This window comes from Podarcis cretensis, assembly GCF_951804945.1.
Source record: "Podarcis cretensis genome assembly, chromosome: 5".
NCBI lineage: Eukaryota > Metazoa > Chordata > Lepidosauria > Squamata > Lacertidae > Podarcis > Podarcis cretensis.
Genome location: NC_137174.1, coordinates 40030429 through 40053612, shown reverse-complemented (window position 1 = coordinate 40053612; position 23184 = coordinate 40030429). Strand labels below are relative to the sequence as shown.

Below are 23184 nucleotides of genomic sequence, written 5' to 3'. Positions count from 1 at the left end.
TTGAGGCTTTTTCGGTTAATTTGTTTTTGTGACTGTATGGAACCTAGCTCAGCTACTGATTGATTGTGTGACTGTGGAAATGGATAAAAGCCCCCCCATCTGAACAATGACAATCATCAGCGCAGGTAAGAAAAAATAATAATTTTTATTTTATCATCTACAATACTGTCTTATTTATTTTACAGTACAATGATTATTGCTTTCATTTTATGGATCCATGGTATTGTTAGATAGTAAAATTCATGTTAAATTGTTGTTTTAGGGGTTGCTTTTAAATGTCTGGAATGGATTAATTTGTTTTGCATTACTTTCTATGGGAAAGCGCACCTTGGTTTTGGAACGCTTTGGTTTTGGAACTGACTTCCAGAAAGGATTAAGTGTGAGAACCAAGGTACCACTGTACTGATGATTCTCTAAATTTTGCTTTGATAGAAGTCACAGCACAATCCTATGCTGAAGTAAGACCTATCATTGTCTTATTCCCAAATAAGTGCATATACGATTATAGCCCAAACCACAGGAAAGCAATGACACACAAACCTGCTCAACAGAAGCAACATCAGGTGTAAACCTCACAAAATCCTCGATAATCTGCTCAATCTCATCTGCTTTGGCCTCTTTCTTTTTTTTCTCAATATTGATGAGAACAAAAATATCCAAAATGATCTCTGTAAGTGTCACCTTCATGCTAGCCAGTTTTCTCATCAAGGGAGTGTTTATATTTTTAGTCTGAAATGCAAAAATAAGACTGAGTTAAAAAGAACATTCCAGATTCTAGGACTGTGGTGGATGGCAAGATGAAACACATCAGAGATAGAGTGAGAAGAGTGAAAATCTTGCACCCTGAAGATTAAAAGGCCACTGCTCTCTTGGGGTGGGAAACACAGATCTCTTAAAGAAAAAAAAAATGAAGGGAAAAAAAAAGAATAGAGAAGGGAGGATCGTTTGTGGCTTTCATAGTGACACTTACTACGGCATGTAATATTTACAAATGTGAAGGCTGCTGACAGCCACAAAGACCTGTCCAAATTTCCTGCCAATGCTTGTATTCAGTGCAGCTCTTCTAGGATTCTCCCAACTCTCTGGAGTAGATTTGGGGAGGGCAGGGGCAGCACGCTGGGGCAGGAGAGGGAGCAAAGTCCTGATGCATTAGCAGGAATCGCTGAGCAGACTTCCACTAGCACAACAATTTAGTTGAATATGACCCGAAATGTCCCCAATTTGAAGTTGCAATAAGGAATGCAGATAATGACCACTGAGTAACTGCCTCCATTGGTTTATCTCTGTGTTTTCAGATGTTCACCAGATTTGGACGGGTCTTTGAACGCTCTCATTTGACTGTCAACAGTCTCCACATTTTGCAGTCTCCGCAGTGCAGTCTTATACATGTCCCCTCAGAAACAAACTTCACTGAGCTCAATGGGACTTAAAAAGGTAAAGGTAAAGGTACCCCTGCCCGTACGGGCCAGTCTTGACAGACTCTGGGGTTGTGCGCCCATCTCACTTAAGAGGCCAGGGGCCAGCGCTGTCTGGAGACACTTCCGGGTCATGTGGCCAGCGTGACATCGCTGCTCTGGCGAGCCAGAGCCGCACACGGAAACGCCGTTTACCATCCCGCTGGCAAGCGGTCCCTATTTATCTACTTGCACCCGGAGGTGCTTTCGAACTGCTAGGTTGGCAGGCGCTGGGACCGAGCAGCGGGAGCGCACCCCGCCGCAGGGATTCGAACCGCCGACCTTTCGATCGGCAAGTCCTAGGCGCTGAGGCTTTAACCCACAGCGCCACCTGCGTCCCCTGACTTACTCCTTATTAAATGTGCGAAAGACTACAAGCCGATTTTAAGACACAACTACCTTACCTACCTCATTAACTGGAATCACATTATTAATATATCGAAAAAGCTCTTCCATTTGCGATACTGCTTCTTGAGCTAACCTGTAAGCATCAAGGTAATGACTCTGTTTGTCTACCTTGTATACTGCATGTTTTCCGAGAATCCTGTAAAAAAGCAACATTTAAAATTATTCAAAAATGGTATTTAGTCCTTGATAATTTATCTATTTAGAAAGATAACCAGATAATGTTTTTTTCCTGCAGTTTTAGCAGCATGTGCCAATTTTGTGTTCAAAGAAATAACCACCATTAACTAAAGGCAACCAATTAAATGATACAAGTATTTTATTTTTTAAAACTGCCAAGTGTATGTGCGCATGCATGCATGCACTCACACACACATGTAAGATGTTGATTGAAAGCGTCCACAGAAGAAAAGTTACTTCTGTGCTTTCACATTTCCGGATATTGTACATCACTACTTTCAATCAGGATTACTATTACAGTGGTACCTTGGGTTAAGTACTTAATTCATACCCGAGGTACTACTTCCGGGTTAGTGGAGTCTGTAACCCGAAGTGTCTGTAACCCGAGGTGTTTGTAACCCGAGCTACCACTGTAAATGGAAGTACAGTGGTACCTCAGGTTACATACGCTTCAGGTTACAGACTCCACTAACTCAGAAATAGTACCTCGGGTTAAGAACTTTGCTTCAGGATGAGAACAGAAATCGTGCTCCAGCGGTGCGGCTGCATAAGGAGGCCCCATTAGCTAAAGTGGTGCTTCAGGTTAAGAACGGCTTCAGGTTAAGAACAGACCTCCGGAACGAATTAAGTTTGTAACCCGAGGTACCACTGTATTCAAAAAGAAATGGTAAATATTAGAACTACTACACACAGCTTGTGATCCAGCAAATAATATGAGTACAGCAGGTATTTCCCATCAAAGCTTAAGAATAGTTTCTGCTCATGGCCTAGGTGGCAAACTGCTAAGTCACAAGAAGACTTCATGTGAACACATTCTTCCTCCCTGGACCTGCTGCTGCCTGGCTACCTTGAGCTAAACTATGGCTTCCCTTAGAATTAGGTGCAAAACTGTGGTTTATTTCTCTCAAGCAAACCATGAGTAGTAAACCAAGAACCAAGCTTGATTACAGCTGGTGGTTTGTCTGGAGCGAGACAAACCATGAACCCAGCTTGCATATAATTGACAGTACAACTGCAACAGGACTGGAGGAGGAGGAAAGAGGTCACAATTTCCACTGTGAGGACCTGTACTTGCATAAGCATGCTTAGCCATGATTTGGCTTCCCACTGCATGTGAACCAGGCTAATGTGGGTCAGCTTCACGCACATTTTGTTGCATTTCAGTCACTGCTTGTGCAATTTGATTCAGATGCAATGAAGAAGTTCATTTTTTGATTGTAACTGTTTAGATTCAATGTTGAAAAAGCAAGCCAGAAATAATCAGCAGTTGAAGCAATTAGCGTGTGGGTTTTTTAAAAATATGCACGGGCCCGTTTCCAAAGATCTGCTCAGCATGTGCTTTAGTTTTGTGTGTGTTCTTAACAGCAAGTTGCTTCTTTCCTATACTGCAAGACAAAAGAACTTTAAAGCTGAAGGTAGTTGCAAGTGGTTCAGGAAGTGGCATGGATACCTGTTGCAGACAGGGAGGAAATCCACTTTGTGACCGTAAATTCTTGAGCTATCTTAAAATTGTCCTTTGGGTCTCTGCCTATTTACATTCAAATAAATAATCAAGGACTATTATGGACTTACCTGTGAATATTTGCACGTACCAGCAAAACCTCAGTACTACGATCTTTATACCGGTAAGAAAGGAAGTCCTTTTCGATATGAATTAATTTATCATATGGCTCCAGCAACAATCTTGCTAAGTCATTAGGATGACTACTAGCATTGATGTAGTCTTGACCAAACTCTACATGAATATATGCTTTCCTGCATAGAAGAGTATATTAATAGTATTGGGTAAACTATCTCAATAATGTATTAAATATTTGATCAAGTATGCTGTACTAATACACTTTTTTCTTTGCATGTTTTTAGATTTTGATGACTAATGCTGAGAGAAAACCATAATTTTATATTTATGCTTGGATTATGCTGTGTTTGCATTAAGAAAAGCACAGTGAGAGTTAAAAAAAATACCCTAAGCATATTTATGCAAAAGTAAATCCCATGAAGATTTCAGTGGGGATTACTCTTTGCAAAGGGTATATAGGATCATATACCCAGGACTAAGTTTCATTGAACTGAATGGGATTTACTTCTGAGGTAACATGAATATGTTTGCATTGTTAGTTAGTTAACAAACCATACATAAAACATTATAATAAATGTTTTAACTTGTAATTAATTACCTGGCTTCAAGGAATGCGATTATAATACCCAGCTCAGCTTCTCTGTTGGGTCTTCCCAGCAATAATGGTCTCAATGCATTTACAGTTCTCTGCAGAAAATGGCCAGACTGTAGCTATGAGAAAGCAGAATTGTTCAAAACATTTTAGGCCAGGTATTTATTCTATCCAGAGCAAATCCATTCAATGAAAACACAAGCTGTGTTTTACCAAAGAGCATATGACTCACCAGGTATACGTTAATTAAATATAGTTACAAAAGGAGGATACTGTGATCTCTACATAAGAAAAAAAGGTTTTATAAAACCAGAAGGTTCTACATTGCACTGTTTGGGAACAGTGTTCATAGTGCTATCAAGTTCAATATATGCAGTGCTTTTTTCTGGGGGGATGCAGGGGTACGCATACCCCAAAACATTTCGTGAATCTTTGTACTTTTGCCCATTTATTTCCCCTGATTTGAACTATAAAATGGTGATTTTCTTGAGTCAAAATGAGAGTACCCCTAAACATTTTTTATAGGAAAAAAAGCACTGAATATATGTCTTAGTGGAAAATTGCCTATGTGAAGCTCAATACAGTCACTTTTGACTTCAACACAGGGACTTCTAAAAAAAGGAGGGCATTGCTTATAAAGGAAGTCGAAAGTAAAAGTCAAGAAGGCCAAATCTCTCCAAGGCCAGGGGATAATGTTATTAAAAACTAGTAGAAGCTCAACTAGAATATATACTGCTAATCAGAAAAAGTATTACCAAGGCAAAAAAAAAGTCAAAAAAAAGTCAGGGTAGTTAACAGAGTCAAGCAAGCTGTCAGAGGCAAGAAAGTAACTTTTAGAAAATGGGAGACTTTACCCAAATATGGAGACAAAAAGGAACCGGAACTTTAGAAAATAAACGCAAGCTAATAATAAAAGATGCAGAAGAAGAAGAAGATGAGAGAAGAGGAAAAAAAATGTATTTCATGAACATACTGCTAAAAACATTAAAATTAACCCCAAAATATTTAAATACATTAGAAGAAGGAAACCAGCTAGGGAGGTGATTCAGCCTTAGATGACAAGGGAGTCAAAAGTGTGTTAAAGGGTGGGGGGAAGAGACAGCAGAGAAGTTGAAGGAATTCTTTGCATCTGCATTCATTGCAGAATACGTAGGACAGATCCCTGTGGTTGAACTAGGTTTCCTTACCATTTTATCTTTTCTTTCCTCATCTTCCCCTAAAATTGCATCTGTGAGACACAAAGTGCTATTCAGCCAAAATTTCTCATTTCCACCTATCAATTGTGCCTTCTCAAGCAGTTCTTTAGCTTGTCCATGTTTTTGTTCCAAGTTAGCTAGCACAGCTAGAAGATAAAGGCACCGCGATACAGTACAGAGGTCATTCATTTCCTAGAAAAAATGTTATTTCAAGTAAGTTCAGTCTTACCAAAGAGCCAAGGGCATCCCAGTGTTACGTATTTAGAACAATTAAAAACAAACAAAATCGAGAACGTGTAAAACACATCTCCTAATCTTCTACAGGAGTTTATTAGGAGAAACTCAGATTAAAATGACTTTAATTTTCATGCTAATTTCTTTTAAATTTTTTTGCAAATTGCTGCAAAATATGGAGAACTGAAAAATGAGAAACTGAGAGAACCTTCCATCGCTACCTGGGAGGAAGCCCTAGGACTTCTCTAAGATTAAATTTGAGTAAATAGTTCAAAAGAAGACAACTTGAAAGCTGGGAGGGAGCACTGAGGGAATCTTATGACTTTGCCAGTGCATAGGGGACTGGATCACATTCCAGTTTGGGATTAATTTTCAAACTTACCTGAGTTGCATGGTGTGCTTCTGCAAGTAGTAGCCTTGCTGGCTGATATAAACCTAATTGCATGAGGACTTCAGCTTTTTCTATCCACAAGTAGGGGAAAGAAAGCCCACTTAATCCCTTTTCAGTCACAGGGTTCAGTTCCAAAATCTGTTTTAAAAAAGAAAGAAAGAGTGCCCCTAGAATTGCAATTCCATTTTAGTCAGCATTTAATTCTAAAATTGGCAAAAGGGATTTTGCTTAGCATTCCAATTCCTTAAAAAAAAATCTGAAATCTGTTGTAAAGCCTGATGAGAATTATTATTATTATTGTTTTATTATTTATACCCGCCCTTCTGGCTGGGTTTCCCCAGTCACTCTGGGTGGCTCCCAACAGAATATTAAAAACACGATAAAACATCAAGCACTTAAAACTTCCCGAAACAGATGTCTTCCCTTCAGATGTCTTCTAAAAGATAGTTGCTTATTTCCTTGACATCTGATGGGAGGGCATTCCACAGGGCGGGTGCCACCACCAAGAAGGCCCTCTGCCTGGTTCCCTGTAACCTCACTTACCGCAGTGATGGAACCACCAGAAGGCCCTCAGCGCTGGCCCTCAGTGTCTGGGCTGAATGATGCGGGTGGAGACGCTCCTTCATGTATACTGGGCTGGGGCCATTCAGGCTTTAAAGGTCAGCACCAACACTTTGAATTGTGCTCGGTAACGTACTGGGAGCCAATGTAGGTCTTTCAAGACCGGTGTTATGTGGTCTTGGTGGCTGCTCCCAGTCACCAGTCTAGCTGCCTCATTCTGGATTAGTTGTAGTTTCTGGGTCACCTTCAAAGGTAGCCCCATGTAGAGCGTATTGCAGTAGTCCAAGTGGGAGATAACTAGAGCATGCACCACTCTGGCGAGACAGTCGGTGGGCAAGTAGGGTCTCAGCCTGTGTATCAGATGGCGCTGGTAGACAGCTGCCCTGGACACAGAATTGACCTGCGCCTCCATGGACAGCTGCGAGTCCAAAATGACTCCCAGGCTGCGCACCTGGTCCTTCAGGGGCACAGTTACCCTATTCAGGACCAGGGAGTCCCCCACCCCCGGCCCCCACCTCCCCAAACTGTACTTCTGTCTTGTCAGGATTCAACCTAAATCTGTTAGCCGCCATAAGCCTGTGCATCAGATAGTGCAAACGCCTCAAAAATCTGCAAACAGGAGGCAGAAATAAGAGGTGCATGGTGATAGGAAATGCAGTTCTAAAATAATGAAACAAAGTATGGGGTAAGTGAGTGAACAGCTGAGGAAGAAGCAGCTGAGGAAACCAACAGAATGTCCTAACACCAGACAGGACAATAGGCCTGAGGGGGGGGGGGATAGTGAAGATACTGGGCACTTTGACTCCAGAAAAATAGCTGATGGAGAGAAGGCCACCTGTAGCAACCTGCTGGAGAGGCAGATCTTAAGCAAGAGACTGAATCAAGGAAAATTCCTGCATAAAAATGGTATAGAATCTTGGGTCCAGTGGAGGACAAAGCAACAGGATTCTAGTTAAAGATGTGTGGTGTATCACCAATTACTCCCCTTTAACCAAATCAGCTACATTAGGAAATGCCCTCCTGAAGATGTACTTTTTCTTAAGTGTTAATAATAAAAGGAAAAACTCAGAAAAGCCTTAAACTTCCATCTCTACAAGAGCCGCCCGTTTTCGCCCACTGGGCCCAGCAGCAATTAAGGGATATATTGCTAACAATGGAAGCCATAGTTTACTGCATGGCATTCACTCAATTGACCTTGTTTCTAAAAGCCACAAAGAGTTTAAAGGCAGCAAAATGCCTTCTCACTTTGATCTATTTGCAAAGTGAAAGTAAATTACCTTATCTTTTGCAGTAAGCAATTTTTTACTAATATCAGATGGCTTTAAACTCGCAAATCTGGTTTCCTTCAGCTTGTTCTGTATGGCATTCTCCTTTTTAAATGCTATCTCTTGTCTAAACCTGAATCATAGAAAGAAGAAGGGAGAACGATTTTGCAAACAATAACAAGAAAAACAACAATGAGGATCAACATGTCAACATGGAAAGTCATTACTGAGATGTCCACGGGGCCACATTAATCATTTTGTTAATGGGCATAGAATACCGGTAACTTAAATTCAGTTATACCAGCACAGTGCAAAAAGCTGCTGCTCTTGGAGGAAACAACTGTTATGCTTACACTGTAATACATCCAAATCCAGGGAACAATGGACCTACCTATAGAACCCTCTCAAAAAGGTTAAAGTCAGCCACTAAGGAGGGTGATGCAATACCCATGCACCCCCACTCCCCATCCCTATTAAATAGCTGACTGGTGGAATCTCAAGCTTTTTGAAAGGCTGCATGCAAATAGTCCCAGTTGCTCAACTGGAAATGGGGTGTCAGGTATGTACAAAATCCATGATGAACTTTTCAGATTACACACTTTGCTTCAGAAGATCATACCTTCCTTGTTCCATTTCATTAATGTACATTTCACCCACTGCCTTCTCATGATTAAATGCTGCTTGGCACAACTTTAAATCTAAACATATCCTGGAGAGTCTGTGAAAACAAAGGACACAATCCATACAAAATACAAATTACCTGTTGACAAGAAATGGTACTTTTGCACAATGAAGACTTGGCCCTAGCTCATTTGGAAATGTAACTGATTTCATGCAATGTGCATTCTGGAAATATGTGGCAAGAAGGGGACCTGCATAAAGCTAGAACACAATGAAACCGAAGGGAAGAAATAGGATGTTAGGGATCCTATTAGGGATCAGTTAGGGATCCTGAATCAGGAGTGGCTTGCTGCTAGGTATATTTAAAATCCATTTCCATCAACAGAATTTTGAGGACTTAAAGCACAAAACAGAACAGTCTGTCTGTCTGCACTGTCAATTAAACACAGCTTTAAAATTGACATTTTAAAACTTGCACTTTCTGGTATGGAAAGATGTTCTGCAGAAGCAGTGTTGTTGTAGTTAATCTATTACACTTTGGTTCAAGTAATGCAGTATAGTTTCAAAGAAAAAGGCAAAAACTGTATATTCAGAGGCCGCTGCAGGCCTGGAAAACCCAGCTGTCATGTCTCCAAGACAAACAGTGGCTGCAGTGAGTGGAATTCAAAGGGGAGAAATGATGGGTGGAAGAGAAGTATTTTGCTCCATGCTGGAGTTCCCAGATCCCTTTACTACATCAAGTGGTGAAAGTCAGTAAAGTGGGGGGTGGAGAGTTAAGCAATACTCCCCCCTTCCTCACCTATAAATCAATCCCCACAATATCACTTTGCCTAAGAGCAAGAAGGGCTAGGATTCCTAGTCATGCTATGAGTATTAATGAAGAAAAAATACTTGTCATTAACAGTCTCAGATATCACTTCTTCTGAAATAGCAAGTTAATTAGACAGGGGTGGAATTTACACACATATAAAAAAAGTTTTTAAAAATACATTGAATACACTGAATTTTACATAAGGTTCACTATCACCATTTAGTGTCACATTATATATTGCGCTTAAAACACACTTCAAACATTTTATTTGCAACTGTATGGATGAGTCCTAACAGTGCTATCAGACAAAAAACCCAAATTCAAGGAGACTTGTGCGTGCATATATATATATATATATATGCAAACCCACCCACACCCTCCTACTTTTATGTTTTTGATAGCAAAAAGCTTGGAATCTGAAACACTGAAATGTAGGCTACATAAAAATACAAATGCTAAAACTTTCATTTTCAGTCACAAACATGCCAATGAAAGTTCAAACTGCCTAGACCTATTTTTCTGTTTAACGTCTAAGATTTTTAATTTTCAAGCAATTATGCATACAAGCAATTTTTAGGCTTACTGGGGGTGCCATTTAGAAGGTGCAAGGGGGCACTTGCCTCTCCCTGTGTTTCAGACCATGTATGATTACCTACATCAATATCAACACACATTATCCTGGTCCAGCACACTTGTTCTGCTGATCAACCAGGCATGGGAAACCAGTGGTCATACGGACGACAGCTCTCATCAACCTTGACAACAGACTATATTGGCTAAGACTGATGGGAGTTGTAGTCATGACTGTGCTCTGCTAGTAATGGGTGAGATTCAACCTCCTTGAGATTCAGCTCATGCAGGGAACTTTGTGGGAATAACTTCTGGAACCATAAATCCATAATTTGTGGCACATCATAAAGTACAGAAAGGGATTAATTTACACACCACAACCAAAAACAGATTTGAATTTATGAACGGCAGGGAAGTGAAATGTTTTACAGTGACTGCAGAATAATGGATACAAACCGAAGATGGTAGAGATCTGACAGACTTTTGCTTTCTACGACATCACGAGAAATGATCTCAGCCAGATGAAGAACCGGAACAGTCAAGTGAGTACATAAAATTGCCTGTAGCTCCTTAACTAAAAGGTCTAGGTAGTATAAGGTACGTGTCTGAAAATTAAAAGAATTGATGATGGAAAAGTTGTCAATACTTCTGTCTCAATTCTGCATTTTTAATGCTGAAAATGGGGCAATGAAACAATGTTCTCAAATTTTATACATCAGGGAGTTGCTACACACCAATGTATACTTCGGACACATTGTCCTACCTTTTGAACCACTAAATATGCCATCTCTGTGGCAACCTGAAAATCAGCATGAAAAGAAACTTTCAACATTCTCATTAAAAATGGTTTTATCACAAAGCCAAATATGTAGGACATTTATACACAGGTAAAACTCAGGATACACAGAAAATACTATCTCTTCTTTTATGGGCGTGTGGAACTGAGCGATACAGTTCCTGTGGAAGTGGTTCGCTCATGCAAACAACCCCTCTCTAGAATCAAGCTCAGGAAAAACTGGTTTTGCCTTCTTTGAAATAGAAGCTGGTCACATGCAGCACTGAACATTTGACAGATGCTATATCTCCAACTGAATCCACCGTGGTGTTCAGTTAGGTCACTCATCTCTACCCAATATATGTTGCCATAGCATATCTGTTTCCTCCGACTCCAACAAGTCTTTCAAATTCATACAGATCTAAGAAGATAAGATAGCAGCCCCTACAAACCAAAATCTGGAATTGTTACTCACAGGTGCCAAAATGGTTTCCCTGTTCATAGCACAGCCACTTGCGTCCTGTTTTAAGGCATCTCTAATTTCATCAGGACATTCATAGCTAGCCCACTCCTCCACATTTGCGGGCAAGGCTTCACTTGGCCCTTTCTTCTTTGCTTTGTCTTTGGCCGACTGTGGCTGAAAAACAAGACTCTGCATTAAGGAAGTCTATTCCCCCTCCCCCCACTGAACATTAAAATATATTAAAAGAAAATGTACCTGTTTAGCATCTTTTGAAGATTTGTCTTTTTTAGGAGGGCTTGTTGGTGAAGTCTGATTAGCAGAAGGCTTTGGAAAAAAGAGGGGGGAAAGGAAATTTTTATCACACCATAGAATAATAATATTAATGCAATGTTCAGCTTATATACGTACATACAGTTCTGCATCTGAAGCTATGTCTAACCCCACTGGATTTCACAAAGATCTGGATCATGGGCTCACATGGGCACTTGTGAATCCTACAGGTCAACCAACATTAGTAGCATGGCATTGTCGTGTCCCGCAGCACCTCCAACCACTTTTAGCTGGGTCCCCCGGGCAGTGGGAGATGTTAGATCCTCTCCAATTGGCCAGGGGATAAGTTGAATTGGGTTCAGCTGCAGATTGGCCAAGAGCAGCCAGACCAAGGGGTGGGCACTCATTAGGGGTGGGCCTGACTGAGTCCATCATAGGACTTCACTCAGGTCTACTCCCAGAGTATTTAAGGAAAGCCAACCCAAAACTTGGCATTTTTGTCTTTTGGATCCCCCACCCTCCCTATAATTAAGCTGTTATCTACCCATCACGGAGCAGTGCGTATTTATGACCTTGCTATGGATTATGATTGGTCACCGTATTTGGGAGTGGGGAGGAATTTGTCCTTTAGGTCAACTGGCTGACCTGGGGGTTTCGCCTAGGTAAAGGTAAAGGTACCCCTGCCCGTACGGGCCAGTCTTGACAGACTCTGGGGTTGTGCGCCCATCTCACTTAAGAGGCCAAGGGCCAGCGCTGTCCGGAGACACTTCCGGGTCACGTGGCCAGCGTGACATCGCTGCTCTGGCCAGAGCCAGAGCCAGAGCCAGAGCCAGAGCCAGAGCCAGAGCCGCACACGGAAACGCCGTTTACCTTCCCGCTGGTAAGCGGTCCCTATTTATCTACTTGCACCCGGAGGTGCTTTCGAACTGCTAGGTTGGCAGGCGCTGGGACCGAGCAGCGGGAGCGCACCCCGCCGCAGGGATTCGAACCGCCGACCTTTCGATCGGCAAGCCCTAGGCGCTGAGGCTTTAACCCACAGCGCCACCTGCGTCCCTTGGGGGGGGGTTTCGCCTACCTCGTAGCAATTGCGACAACTCTTGTGGATGTGGCGTTAAGTCTTAAAGGGGAGGTTGTAAGCCTCTGCCTGCCCTTCTAAGGGAATGAGGTATCCCATTAAAGGGTTCCTGGAGCAGGTGCTCCTTCTAGATGCCCAGCTGGCGGCTAGGACCATAGCACTCCTCAAAGGCATTCTCAGTGGGGCAGTAGCTATTTGATGTATGTCATAGGACCCCCTCACCAACAGTTTGACTCCTGGAAAGACTCAGCCAACAGGCGGGTTGGTTGATATAGGTTATCTCTTTCATCTGAGCCAATGCCATTTACATCTGTAATCAATGAAGTCATGGCCTAATTTAAACCAAAAACATATGTTGTCGAGTGGTCATTTAACAGGGGTGGGGTGGCGGGTCACAACGCCTGGGCATGCAATCTGTTTCATTCGATTTGGATGCATAGTGCATAGGGAGTTAAAGAAAAAAAGATTTACAGAATTCTTACTTAATAATTAATTACAGGGATAACTGTTCGTAAGTAAACCATTTTCTTTGGGAGGGAAAGTATATAGAAGAGGGCCTTACTTGTTTTGCATCTTTGTTTTGTTTTGCATCTTTTTTGCCTTTCGATTTGGGACTCGTTTGCTGAGTTGGTGAAACTTTGCCCATTGTCTTTAAAAAGGTTCCTGCTGCTGCCAGTGACACCTGAGCAAAAATAATTGCATTTGTTTTTTAGTCGGGGTAGGAAACCTACAAAAGGCTGAGTTATTTACAGCCAAATGCAGAAAATGGAAGAATTAAGACAACTGGGTAGGTTTTAGAGGTTTAGAGATGGTAGTGATCTCCTTTACTTTTATAAAGAGCAAACCTAAACAGATGCAAGTTAATAGCCTTGATCCTAAAACTGGTTGACTTACAGAAATTCATAGAAGAGTTTCTTGTCTTACTCAACCCTCACCCTATATCTGCAGCAAGCTCTTGAACCTTGAGGGATGGAGAATGAGGGGAATATACTGCAGAGAGGAGAGCATGGGAAACATACAATATACTTTCATCAAAACCTATATTGTAATAATCTTACTTCTTTTTTGCAAATAAACTTTTCATTACATTCTTGAAGGAAAAATACAACATCAAAACACCATGATTTACACATACAGTGGCACCTTGGTTCTCTAACTTAATCCATTCAAGAAGTTATTTTGACTTCCAAAATGTTCAAAAACCAAGGCGCAGCTTCTGATTGGTGCAGGTGCCCTGGAAACAATAGCTGGCAGCTGCATTGGACATTCCGCTTCTGAAAATTGTTCGAAAACCGGAACACTTACTTCTGGGTTTTCGGCGTCTGAGAACAAAGGCATTTGAGTACCAAGGTGTTTGAGAACCAAGGTATCACTGTATATGGATGAACATTCTTTGAGAATTATACAGAATAAGGATAGAAAAAGAAAGTCAAAAGTTGTTGTAATAATCTTACTTTTCATACAATCTATGTGATTGAGGGGAATGCCAGCCAACAGTTTATAGGAAAGCTGGCATATTGACACAGTACACCAACACACCATACTTTTTATTATTTTCTTACCTGCCAAATGCGCATCACAAAAGCATATGCCATCAAACAGTGCTGCTCGTGAAAAGGCGAACTATGTCCGGAAATGACTGCCATTACCGTGTGAGCTCTAAACAAAGCTTCTATCTGCCTTATACTTCTTAAATCCTCAATGGCAATTCGGTCATTAGAATCTGTGGTCAGAAATAACAATAAAGCAAACATCACCATGTTCTTTCATACAACCAAAATCCACACTAGGTCAATATCTTTACCAGGCAACCAGTGTCACAAACTTGTGAACAAGCTTCAGAACTCATGATCAGGATATTAAGCCGAATGGGGGCATGGGGAAGAGCTGGCTTGAGGTGGAAGTATTCAGTTTGTATTTAGCCACAATTTTAACATGAGTTATGTTCACCTAGGTAGGGTTTTTTTTACATCTAGTGACGCTAGGATGAAGAAACACATCTCATTCGCCATTACTTTAAAATAAAAAATGTAGCAGTTTTCTAGATCTGTCTGCAGTAAACTACACAGGATATTCATGGTAGAGAGTTTGTATTTATCTTCATTTTAAAAGGAGAAGTCATGCAAGCTAAAACCTATAAATTTAATATAAAAAGTACTGTTCAGAAGCCTAAACTAAAATATGTCCTCAGGGTCAAAGAGAAAGTTCTACAGGTTACTAAAATATCAGAATACACTGGAAAGGCAAACTCTGAAATAACTTATTATTTTAGATTTATTTAAAGACATACCTTCTTCTTCAGGGCTTTTTCGGAGAGGTTTCAGGTACAGTAATATATATACTGCCCAGTCCAGGTGTTTAATAGCTTCACTAAGAGGAAACTGATTGGAGTACAGCCATTCTGCAAATGCTATTAGATTATCAACTTTCTTTAATGAATATTCTTTTTTCTGCATAAAAACAGGGAATGCATTCTTAACCTAGTTGTTCTTGATAATGAATGAATGAATCTTTATTGCTAAAAGCTATTAAGCCATCACAATTGGTCACAATGTGAGAATACAAATAATTGATTTAAAACTGAACAATATCAGCAAAGCAAACATACAAAAATGTAAAAATCACTCTTGCCTAGGTTAAGCACTCCACATCTCACACTCCTCCCTCTGATACTTGTCTTGGTGCCTAGCTCACAACTTATTTGCCACCCAGACATATTTTGCAACCAGTGCAGTAATAAATACATTATTGCCAGCCAGCAAAATAGAGATTTGCTCAAGGGGAGTTCGGTTGGAAAGAGAGCAGTTGTTCTTGAAAAATATGTTTTATTTCCTTTCAGACCAAAAGAATAAGTTTAAATATGCAACCAGGAATGCATTGATCTCAGGCAAACTAGGGAACTTGTATGTCCCCAGCTGTTAGGAATCCAAACATCTCAAGTTAACCAACAGCATTATTTGCAAACATACTAGCAAAGCAATATTTTAAACATCTACTGATGACTCATCATCAGTGAAAAAAAGTGGTCAGAAAACAAATCAGAACAACAGAAATTGCATTATGAAAAGAATGCATAAGGACAACAAGAATACTATAGTGTCTCAAGCAACACACCACAGGTTAGGATTTTCTGGGCCCAAAAGATTGGGCCCATGACCTACTCACAAAAGAGGACACAGATTTGCATAAACTGGTGTTATATACAAATTTATGTCCTCTTTAGCAGTTGGAGTGGATAGCCCCAAAATAAATTGGCCACACACATAAAATGGCTGACGGAATGTGAACAGCAGAAACTTTCCCCGTAACTGTATTTCCATACTAGAAATGGCTTAACCTGTTTGATTTTTGCCTGCCATACTGCTGTTACAATCTTCACAATTTAGAAACACATACCAGTAATATTTTAAAAGTACATTTTAAAAGAAAGCTGATACAGACCTGTAAAACTTCAATTGCATTTTGGTAGCAAGACAACTGTCCCACAAGATCTGACGACACAGATGCCAGACGATGCCACATATCTGACATGTACTCTTCACTTTCATCTCTGAATTTCTGAATTTCCATTATATAGTTACGCCCAAGTCTTGACTTCACCATTACCATCTGTTTAAATATTGGACTAGGAAAAAGAATTTGACAAAATCAATGCTCATCACTGATTTGATATAAATTGTTTTTAAGTGATATCTTAAGGCTTTTATGATGCATTTTGGAATCAGAAGTCAACATATATGTGTGACAAGTACTTCTGTCTCCACCAATCTACAGCAATTAATCTTAGCCCAGAGTTCAGTCTGAAAAATGCATACGGGATAAATATGTATGAGACTTGAGACAATATTCTAACATAGGGAGGGATCCACCTAATGAGTCTCAGCAGTGGAAGCTTTGCACACGAACTTCCACTCATGCAATGGGGCTTCTTTCTCCTCTCCTCTCTAAACTGGCTCAGAAGGGGAGTGTTGGGGGAACCGCGAAAATGGTGCATGGGGGGAGGAGAGGGGGTGGGAATCGTTCCGTCCAGCAAGCCGAAACGCTTGAGCTGATGAATGTTCAACATAGCACGTTTAATTCCTCCCACGGCGTTTACTTCTTGAGACTTGATAATCAACACTTAATTCTAATCATCACCATTATTAATTAGTTTACACACCGCTTAATGCCAAAAGAGGTTTCTCAGTATACAACAGAACCCCAGTAGCTTCTTCAAATCTGAACAGTGATTTTTGCCTTCAACTGCTTGGGAAGTTCAACTCCCGCCTGTTGTCATCTCACAAGCACGAGAGAAAAAGCACAAAATGTGGGGCAGCTGTGCTGCTACTGGGTGCTCAGCCAAACAGTGCAGCTTCACCTTTAAAGTTTGAAAGGGAGGGGGCCCTGAGACCATCCTGTACTATGCAAATACTACCAGAAGCGATTCACTGAGCAGGGCAGAGTGCAACATTAGCCTCCTGGAATGCGTGCTACTGTTGCTTGCCAGAGGAAGGGTGGTGGGGTGGTTCAGTGGTTAGCAAGGTGCAACACACACCAGCAGAACCTCTGCAGAACTCCTTTGGGTGTGTTTCACTTTCAACCTACTCTCCTTCTCCCATTAAAGTTCTATCCCTCTTCCACACTTCCTCCTAGAGTTCCACACTCCCTCTCCATCTTTTGGATCAGCTCTATTTCTAGATTGTGAAACAACAGCAAGCACCAGCAACCCCCAACACATCCTAAGAACAATCCAAACAGCTTACAGTCTGTGCTTAGTCCGAGGGAGCATCTGATTAGCTTCATCTAAGACTTTGAGGCCTGCCTCCCAGTCATGTTTATCAGCATGTACTTGGAACAGTAATATATATAAGAACGTCCTTAAGGTCAAATCCTCATCAGCACCTTTGAAACAGATTAAAAGCAATATTTTAGATATTGCAAAGCCAATACAGCCACCTCACAAAAACCAAGCAAACTTCATGATCAAAAGATGAGAACTTACCTGAATGCCCATCTGAGAAGCTACTGCTTTGAAAGTCTGTTGTAGGCCACTGATGCAAGTGTAACATATGCTCCATTTCCTAAATAATGGAGTAGGGGTGGGGGGAGTGTTCATGAACATTTTAATACAGTTTTGACAAAGCAAACTTCTCTGAAGGAAGGTCTATTTGGCTGGCAAAACAGCTCGAATAAGGTGTGCCTTCAATGGCAGTAAACTGTGGACATGTAAGAGAGATTTGGCGGTTCGTGGGCTAAGGAGCCAAGAGAATGGGGAAGTGAAGGGCTGTTGATTAGTTAGTTATTTTAAAGACCCAACCAGCAAATTCAGGCCCTCTTGGCAAATGTCACATAACAATATGAGTGAACTAGCCCTGATTTAGTTTTAAGTTGCTCGTTCCGTTTTGAATTGTCTGAAGGCAAAACATTCCCATAAAAGGTATTAGATATAGAAGGTACTGCTATTTATTACCTGCTTATTTTTGGCTTCTGATGCTTTATTGATGCTCTTGATAATGATTTCAGTGGGCTTCTTGAGCTGCTGTCTATCCGCTGAGGAACCAATGAAGGGTAAGCAGCCATTCCAGAAGTGTCTAGCTGCTATCATAGCAAGAGCAAGATCCCCAGCTTCTCCTGCATACCTAGGAAGGTGGAAAACACAATACAGTCAGGTGGCTGCTGCAAAATGTAGTCAAAATTTGATTCAATTACAGTGCAGCAAGCCCAGTATCCTTTTGTAAAGATAAGATATCACATTTAGGGATTCACTCCATAACAAGAGGGGTATGTTTTCTGTAAATGAAAAAAAGTCTATGGAAAATGTGCATCTGTTCCCACTCAAAAATATATGGATAAGCATATCTTTGCACATTGTAAAGAAAAAAATGGTGTAATTGTGAATGGAACTCTAAGTTATTTAACGGATTCCTGTGGTTTTGTTGAAAATAATTTCCCACTGCCACACTTTAAAAAAAACAAACCACAGTTACATTTGCAATAGAGAGGATCCTCCATGATTATAATTTTTGAGGAATTATATACCATCTGCTCATCACTTCATAGCAGTTTTCCCTCAGGTTAGCACAAGGTGAAAAAATAATGCAACATATCCAGATGTTTTCCCAAATGTCAGAACTTACTAGATGACCTAAATATTGCATCCAGTTTATCATTAAATTTTAAACAGAGGTGTGTTGCTTAACAGAACCTAACAGTACTTTATAGATGTTTCTTATTGCCAATTGGTATTTTGTTTTTCCAAATGCAGTCTTTTCATCAAAATGGAAATGTTGCACTGATACTTCCTTACATAAATTTTATTATTCAGACCATCTGTCCATAGTATTTTTAACTTCAGAGGTACAGATTAGAGCCATTTATCTATAAAGGTGATGTTATTTCCATAAATGACATTTTTTCTAATGCTCCATTAAGACTGAAATCCAAATAATGGAGCTATTTAACCCTTAACCAGCTTCAAGCTACTTTCATATTTCCCATTATGAGATGCCAATTTAAATACATCAGAGTATATAATAATTTCACAGGGTGTGGAAGTTGCAATGTGAGATGCTTTGATGCCATGCCCAGAGAGCAAACAAGTGGGAGAAGCCATGGCTGCTTTCCCTCTCCCACAAAAATGGAAAGTGCAAATATATCTATTGCTCATGCAGCAACTCGTCAAAAGAACTGAAAAAACATGTGCCACAATAATTAGTAACTTCAAGCGTCCGCTAAAATTATTCTATAATGCGTAAGCCATACTGCTGAGAACTTTAAAAAAAATGTCTGCTAGATCTCTGGGAGACACGGCCCCTTTCCAAGTCCCAGGTGAGGGTGGGCAACATTCCTATCCCTGGTTGTTTAGCAACAGTGATGCAGCATCCTTAGCGCCTCGACATCTGCAGCCTTAGAACAGTGGCTCCATATTTCACTGTTTTACTTTTTTGAAAAAATGAAAGTGAAGGGTCTTGGGGCCTTATACATGTGTATTTCCTGTTGGTCACCCTCGACCCAGTAAGCCATAGTTGGGTACCATGATGTTTGAAGAAATCAATAGCATACTAAGATAGCTCAGTTGGCAGAGCATGAGATTCTTAATTTCAGGGTTTCGAGCCCCATGTTGGGCGAAAGATTCCTGCACTAGATAACCTTCATGGTCTCTTCCAAATCTACAATTCTATAACTCTATGCTGTAAGGAGAATATGAATGTTCTGCGTGGGTAAAAATTCTGATTTTGTCAATACTCTTCATTGCATGGGCTTTGCATATGTATGGGGTATATACACTTGTTATTTTAAAGGAAAGGAAACTTAATATAGTCCAAAACGTGCAACATACCTTGCACTTTCAACAAAGAGTTTTGATGCCGCCAAACGCATATGTTTCTTCCCAGCCAAATTTTCCATCATACTCTTCCCTTGTGTACAAGAAGCAATGCTTAGCATTCCCTGTCTCTCCGCATAATCGCTCCTGTAAAAAACAAGCCATTGCCAACTGGAGTTAACATTACCGTACAATATAGGTCAAAAACTAGGCTTTAAAACCATCTGCCAGCACAAGGATGTTCGTGTCCCTTGGTGGGCAGCATCTACCTGTGGAACGCTCTGAAAATCAGATTGTTTGAACTTGATACAAGTTCACACTTCACTTGTATAAACACTAGATATTGTTCCAACACAGAAAAGCTAAACAGAAAGCTAAAATTGGAAGAAAAACAACAACAGCCACCTCATATACCACCTAAGTAAATAAAAACCTGGAACTCATTCTACCTTCAGGTAGGTAGCTGTGTTGGTCTGACGCAATCAAAATAAACAAAAATATTTTTTTTGTCCAGTAGCACCTTAGAGACCAACTAAGTTTGTTCTAGGTTTAAGCTTTTGTGTCTGAAGAAGTGTGCATGCACACGAAAGCTTATACCCAGAACAAACTTAGTGCTACTGGACAATTTATTATTATTATTATTCATTCTATCTTGTCTGCCTTATCTGCTTCTTTTTGGGAAAAGAGAGATAAAAGACTACAGTTGAAAAGCGCTGATTGGGAGTTTCGGTTCTGAGGCATGGATTAAGGTGGGTGAGAGGGGGGACGTGCCCCAGGTAGTAGGTTAGGGGGCATTCTGAGTAGGAGAGAGAGGAGAGAGGCATGCCATGCCTGCTGCACAGTGTCAGTAACTTGTTAGTTTAGTAATATCTGCATGATCCTTGTTCTGATGTCTGAATAGCTCAAGAGATTTTGATAACAAAGCTTATCCTTTCATTCACGAATTGTTCTGAAACCTGATACAAATCCAATGTATTCATTTTATCCAGGATGACCAGTGATCTGGCCAATCGTATTCTGCTTGTGGCAAAATCTGAAGCATCTGAGTTCACAGGGAAATTTCCTGTCCATTTGCATAAATGTCCATGGTTGTTTCCTTGGCAGAAACAGCACATGGCCATTCTGTGCACCATCTGCAAAAGCCCATAGTACCAGCTTGAGTGCCAGCCGATGTAGGCTCGGCAGGCTCTTTGTCCTGGTATGAATGTTTTCGTTTCCAGGATGTACTCTACAACTTGAGAGATTGGCTCTTGCTACAGCAATGGCGTTTGGAGCAAGATTTATTTAAAGGAAATCCATTGCGAAGAGGGGGATTGCACCTTTAACATCAAAGTCTCCACACAAAATGTTATGCCTCCACACAGTTCTGAGGCCGTTTTAGCTCTTCTTCAGTATTTTTATAGTATCATTACTATATAATGTTACAATATAATGTTACATGATATTGTCTCAATGTTGAAAACCACCTTGGGTACCATTTTTGAGAGAAAGAAATACCACAACAAATCTGATAAACTGAAACAGTCTAGAGGACATGCAAAAGGCATTTGGATAATATGCAGTTCAAAACAACCTATGCTGTTAAACCTGAATGAAAATGAATAGGAGTTTGGGAAGGCTTCTCATATCAAGCTGAAATGCTAAACATCATTTACAAGAAATAATCTGGACAGCTGGGATATACAAATTATTCATGTACAAATTGCCGATATTGGAAACTGGGAGGATTCAGCATAAAAATGGGCCAAGGAGAAAGAAGAAGCACTTCTTCTCTACCTCCTGGTTTTCTGCTTAAGACTCCATCCTCCTGTGGTTGATTCTCTCTTTTTATATATTTATTTTAAAAAAGGGTCAATGTTACATGCAACTGTATACCATGTTTAGTTTGGCCCTATTTACTTTTACCCTTATGACTATCCTGAACATAGACAGATACAACCTAGGGCAAATAGTATAATGCAATAATTATTATATCCATTAGAGGTCAGCAGAGTTCTATTGTACACATTCAGAAGGAAAATGTAAAAGCATTTTCCCAACCCCTGCTATGCCGTATTTATCTTTCAGTTCTAATATTCATAATGAACTGTATTTATCAACAGCATGAAAACTCTCGGGTTAAAGTTGGCTAAAAGACACTGATAAAAGATGGGATGCTATTTCCATTCATTAGATATGGGAATGGAATGGAAAACCCTACAGAGTATGTCACAAACTAAGGAATGCTTGAGAACAAAATATTTCATATACAGCTATATAGTTCAAGAGAAAGATGCAGATAAAATAAATTCATCCACAAAACCACTATTCAACAGTCAATACTGCAGAGACTGAAGAGCAAGAGAATGACCACCCAAGGGCCCATACAAATGTAACGGGAAATATCTTAACAGAGGTAATGGGATGCAGGATTGCATGGCCTCTTCCCCAGAGTAATTTCAATCATCCCACCACAAACAATGTGGTTAAATTTAACAAGCATCTTATACCAACTTCAAAGCCTAGTTAAGAGAACTTGGAACCTTGTAGCTTTAACTAACAGTTAATGGTGTCAAAATATTACTTAACCGAGGCAAAGATGGAATGGGGAAATCCCTCTTGGAAGGGTCTGTGCTGTTCCAAATATTTTCACTGCTGTTAAGAGATCAGCTCTGTTACATCTGCACCAGGTTCTGCACCAGTGAAAACCCTGCACAATGGGGCTTAGGATTGGGAGAACCCCCAGAACAGGGCATAGGGGGAGAGATGGGGAGATCACTCTTCCTGGTTAGCTAATAAACATGCACAGATGGAAGAATTGTAACAATACAATGTTGAATTCCACCCCATATTTAAATATAATTAATGGGGTGGTATTCAATTAAGTTTTACTCAGAATGGATCCACTGAAATTAATGAACATGATGAAATTAGGTCCATTAATTTTAACAGGTCTACTCTGGATAAAACTTAGCTGAATACCACCCAATGTTTCTTAGGAGTCGAGATTTGTAAGTCATGCATCTACTTACATTGCCTTTTTCTTTGCATCCGTGTTGTATGCTGCTTTATCATCTAATTCCAAAGCCTTCTGAGAGCAAGTCATAACCATTTCATGATCATGGATGGTATGTGCAAAATGTGCAAGTCTGGTCATTGTCTGAAGTTCCACGAGTGAGTCTGACCAACTGCACTCCAATGCCATTTTCACCAACTGCAAATGATAGTCAGATAATAATATTTTCCTGTGTCCACAATGCTAACATCTAATATTTTCAGTCTAAGATATTTCACAGAATGAGATGTTCCACACTGTTGTACAGAATGGTCTGGGGGCACCTGATGCTGCAGTGCTGCGCAAGTATGGATCTATTTAGAAACAGAGATGGCAAACTACTGAGAGTGCTATGTAGAAGTGGGATATAATACACGAGCAAATAAAATTAAGGAAAATTCTTTG

General features: G+C 40.4%; 1 protein-coding gene across 4 annotated transcripts in view; it reads right to left on the bottom strand.

Moving 5' to 3' along the window:
- The window catches only part of CFAP46 (cilia and flagella associated protein 46), an 81394-nt gene that overhangs the window by 23127 nt on the left and 35083 nt on the right, over positions 1 to 23184 (bottom strand). For all 4 annotated transcript variants that reach the window (XM_079978393.1, XM_079978392.1, XM_079978394.1 and 1 more), the window contains 20 exons: positions 22757 to 22938; positions 19761 to 19892; positions 17892 to 18060; positions 17424 to 17502; positions 17185 to 17323; positions 15884 to 16067; positions 14733 to 14892; positions 14005 to 14165; positions 13005 to 13124; positions 11353 to 11421; positions 11110 to 11271; positions 10316 to 10464; positions 8477 to 8575; positions 7870 to 7990; positions 6023 to 6169; positions 5398 to 5598; positions 4217 to 4329; positions 3612 to 3794; positions 1863 to 1998; positions 541 to 729 (listed from right to left, as the gene is read on the bottom strand). In XM_079978393.1, coding sequence (XP_079834519.1) covers positions 541 to 729; positions 1863 to 1998; positions 3612 to 3794; positions 4217 to 4329; positions 5398 to 5598; positions 6023 to 6169; positions 7870 to 7990; positions 8477 to 8575; positions 10316 to 10464; positions 11110 to 11271; positions 11353 to 11421; positions 13005 to 13124; positions 14005 to 14165; positions 14733 to 14892; positions 15884 to 16067; positions 17185 to 17323; positions 17424 to 17502; positions 17892 to 18060; positions 19761 to 19892; positions 22757 to 22938 — 2895 coding nt within the window. The remainder of the gene's footprint in view (positions 1 to 540; positions 730 to 1862; positions 1999 to 3611; positions 3795 to 4216; positions 4330 to 5397; positions 5599 to 6022; positions 6170 to 7869; positions 7991 to 8476; positions 8576 to 10315; positions 10465 to 11109; positions 11272 to 11352; positions 11422 to 13004; positions 13125 to 14004; positions 14166 to 14732; positions 14893 to 15883; positions 16068 to 17184; positions 17324 to 17423; positions 17503 to 17891; positions 18061 to 19760; positions 19893 to 22756; positions 22939 to 23184) is intronic.